The following is a 3,040-nucleotide window of genomic DNA, read 5'->3' as shown; positions in this document are numbered from 1 at the left end:
ATGGAATATATAAAAGTAACAGAGGTATTCAATATTGGACAATCCAAAAAGACAATACAAGCCAAGTGGAGCTCAACGTCTCAAAGGAAAAGGTGGGACTGTTACAATAGAAACAATTCAAAGCTTGAAATATGTTCAAAGAGAGGTTTAAATTCCGAAATTTCATTTTTATAACTTTAAACCCTCGATAGGTTTGAAGTGGCTAAAGTGTCATAAACCAACTTAAAGATATCCAAAGTAACTGTATAGCCGCCCTGGAAACTCTTGAAAAACATTATCAATTTGTCCAATTTACAATTTGTGTTTAGGTCATTCGTTGTTGAAAGTTTCGAGTTGTATCAGTCTTTGAATAATGCAAACAATATACCGATTAAAAGAACCACAAATTGACAGGGAAGAGGACGTCAGGACAATTATACGGACGTTTCTTTTTCAGTTCTCGGAGAAGGCGTACGGTGGGCCTTCGTTCAATCGCCCGGCTTGCTGTTTTGCGCCGCATATTTATGGAGCCGGCAAAACATTTCTAGGCCAAAACTTTTTGGCCTATTTGAATATTTTTGCAGAGCGTGAGTGTTCCAATGCACAGACTTTTCAACAACTACACAGTTCAAACGATAACCCCCAACCGAGTGCTTTGAAGGTGCCTTGGAAATACTTTGCGGAACACACTTTGTCAGTTTTCTTTGAATTAGGAGAGAGCTTTTCTGATGCTCCTTTTCCAAGTTTTCGAAAGGCTTTGATGTATAACATAGCTATGGCTACAGCCCAGTGTAACGGTATGACTGCCCGAGAAATTGTAGAATTCACGGACGCGGCGATGAAGCAACCTAGTGTTCTTTTTTTCCAGTATCTTCTCGAACAATTTCAGAAACAATATTTATTTTTGATGATAGACGAACTTAGCCAGTTGAGTTATCTCACTAAATACTATAGTGAACTCGGCGAGGAACAGTTCATCGAGTCTGACCCAAAATATGTACCTTTTCGGAACTTCTTCCGCATTTTACGTGATTTGTTGATTACAGGGAAGGTAATTGTCTATTTGGCAGGTCGAACTGCTGAAATCTCAGCCCCCTTGTCTGATACTCGCTCCAGTAGTGTCACCCTCCATATGTTGCGGTTGAATCCCTTTAACCTCCGTGATATTAACAAATATCTTGAGCTGGCAAGTTATGATGGAAAGTCCTTGAAGGACTATTTATTGCTCTCCGATGATTTACGACATCGATTCGTAGAATTGTTGAAAAAGAAGACAGGAGGTATTCCGTTGATTGTAAGAAATACTTTATTAGCCCTAGTAGAGAAAGTTGCAAACTTATCTCAACCTGTTATCAACGATGAAAATATGGAACCCTTATTAGATAGAATCTTTCACTTGGTACTACTAGAGTCGGTGACGTTTATTGTTCCAGAGATACTAGATTCCGCAACCCTTCTTCGATATCAATTTGTCCTTTTGAATTATCAGCTCGGAACAATTTTTCCAATTGACTTTGTAATTACTCTATGTGGAACGAGAACTTATTTGATGGACTTGCTTGCAACTTTTGGGTTTTATTCTGAAAGTTGTGGAATTGACGGGATTGATATGGGCATTGAATTCAAGATTGGTTGTTGTGAATTTATATTGAGAGCTCATAGCAACTACAACTTTTTCCGTGAGGCTACTGAACTCTTTCCTTTATCTCCGTTTAGTTATATTCCCGACACTTCAACAGCAAAGGGAGTCTTCTTTGAATTTGTATTTATGAAGATCTTTCGTTTTCGCTTATTAACTTTTCTTCATTCTAATTCCTGGCCTATTGTACATTCTGCTATTCCAGGAATTTTCCAGGGTTCTTTTATTGAACAGGACAATGTTTCTTATTCTATGGAATCTACAAAATCTTATGATATACCCATCTTGAGAAATGTCTCTGATTCATTTTCTGACTATTATAGAGAACATTTACAACGTTGTGGTATTTTTGTTCCAAAAGATGGCAATTCTAGTGGCCCTGATGCATATGTTGTATTCCATAATGGACAAACACGTTATGTTGTTGGATTTTCATTTACATTTTATCACAAAACTGAATTTTCGAAAGCAAATATTAAGGAAGAAGCGAAAAAATTTTTTAAGGGAGTTGTTTCCGTTTTGAATGACGAATCTTTTTCATCTGTTCAACTTTGTTTTCAGTTTGTGGTGGTAGTTTGTACTCGATATGATCGATCTGTAGGTTTCTCTGTTGAAGAACAAAATATTGTTGAGGATGCAAGTTATTTGGTAACTGAACATTCTACTACTGGGTCAACTTTGAATGAAAGTAGTCGATCATGTATGCAATTGATAGTTGTTTCCCAAAGGAACCTTGAACGATTTTTGGGAATAGATAATGTCGATATTTTGAGGAAAATTGAGAAAGCAAACCGAGAAGAGTTCAGTAAAGACTTTTCAGTATGGTGTAAAACTGTCTTTGAGTCGATGTCCAATGAATATGTTTCATATTTGGAAGCTGCGCAGTCAAATGTTACTTCAAGAGTGGCTCGAAATATAAGATAGAGAACAAATGAGGAGAATCGTATGCAAATGGAAGGTTTTCAAAGTTCTATACAACTGGAAAAAGATAAAACAAGAAGAGAACAAGTATCGAGTGGTATAAATACACATTTTGACTGGAAAGAGTTTCTTTGCAAGTCTGCGTTATTACCGGAAGAAGTTGCCACTCGTTATGCTTTGACATTTCCTCGTATATTTGGAGATAATCATCAAGTGATTCGAAGAAAGTCACTAGAGTTGATGGGTATACCAGAGCAATACATTCAAAAAATTCTAAGAGCTGCAGTATTATTGAAAGAAAACACAGAAATGAAAGAATAATCAGCTGCTTTCAAATTTGTGTTATTGAGGGACATTCTTTTTAGAAAATAGAGTGGAAAGTGGAAGAGGGAGGAGAGAAGAAGTTCTTTGTGCTTTCATTCTAATTGAAGCTTACAACAACAAAGCGTATCTCTGTTTGTAAGCTTTTATATTTTCCATGAAAACGGACGAATAAAACTA

At 36.5% G+C, this 3,040-nt stretch overlaps 1 protein-coding gene across 1 annotated transcript; it reads left to right on the top strand.

The window, feature by feature from the left end:
• Positions 1 to 260: 260 nt before the first annotated feature.
• Positions 261 to 3,040, top strand: Gasu_65830 (archaeal ATPase; the record flags this gene model as incomplete). Its single annotated transcript, XM_005702220.1, has 1 exon — positions 261 to 3,040. The coding sequence occupies exon 1, from the start codon at positions 353 to 355 to the stop codon at positions 2,540 to 2,542; it is 2,190 nt and encodes a 729-aa protein (XP_005702277.1). The 5' UTR covers positions 261 to 352.

Source organism: Galdieria sulphuraria, assembly GCF_000341285.1.
Source record: "Galdieria sulphuraria unplaced genomic scaffold scaf_368, whole genome shotgun sequence".
NCBI classification, from domain to species: domain Eukaryota; phylum Rhodophyta; class Bangiophyceae; order Galdieriales; family Galdieriaceae; genus Galdieria; species Galdieria sulphuraria.
The sequence above is the reverse complement of the archived record's forward strand: the minus strand, read 5'-3'. Positions and strand labels throughout refer to the sequence as shown.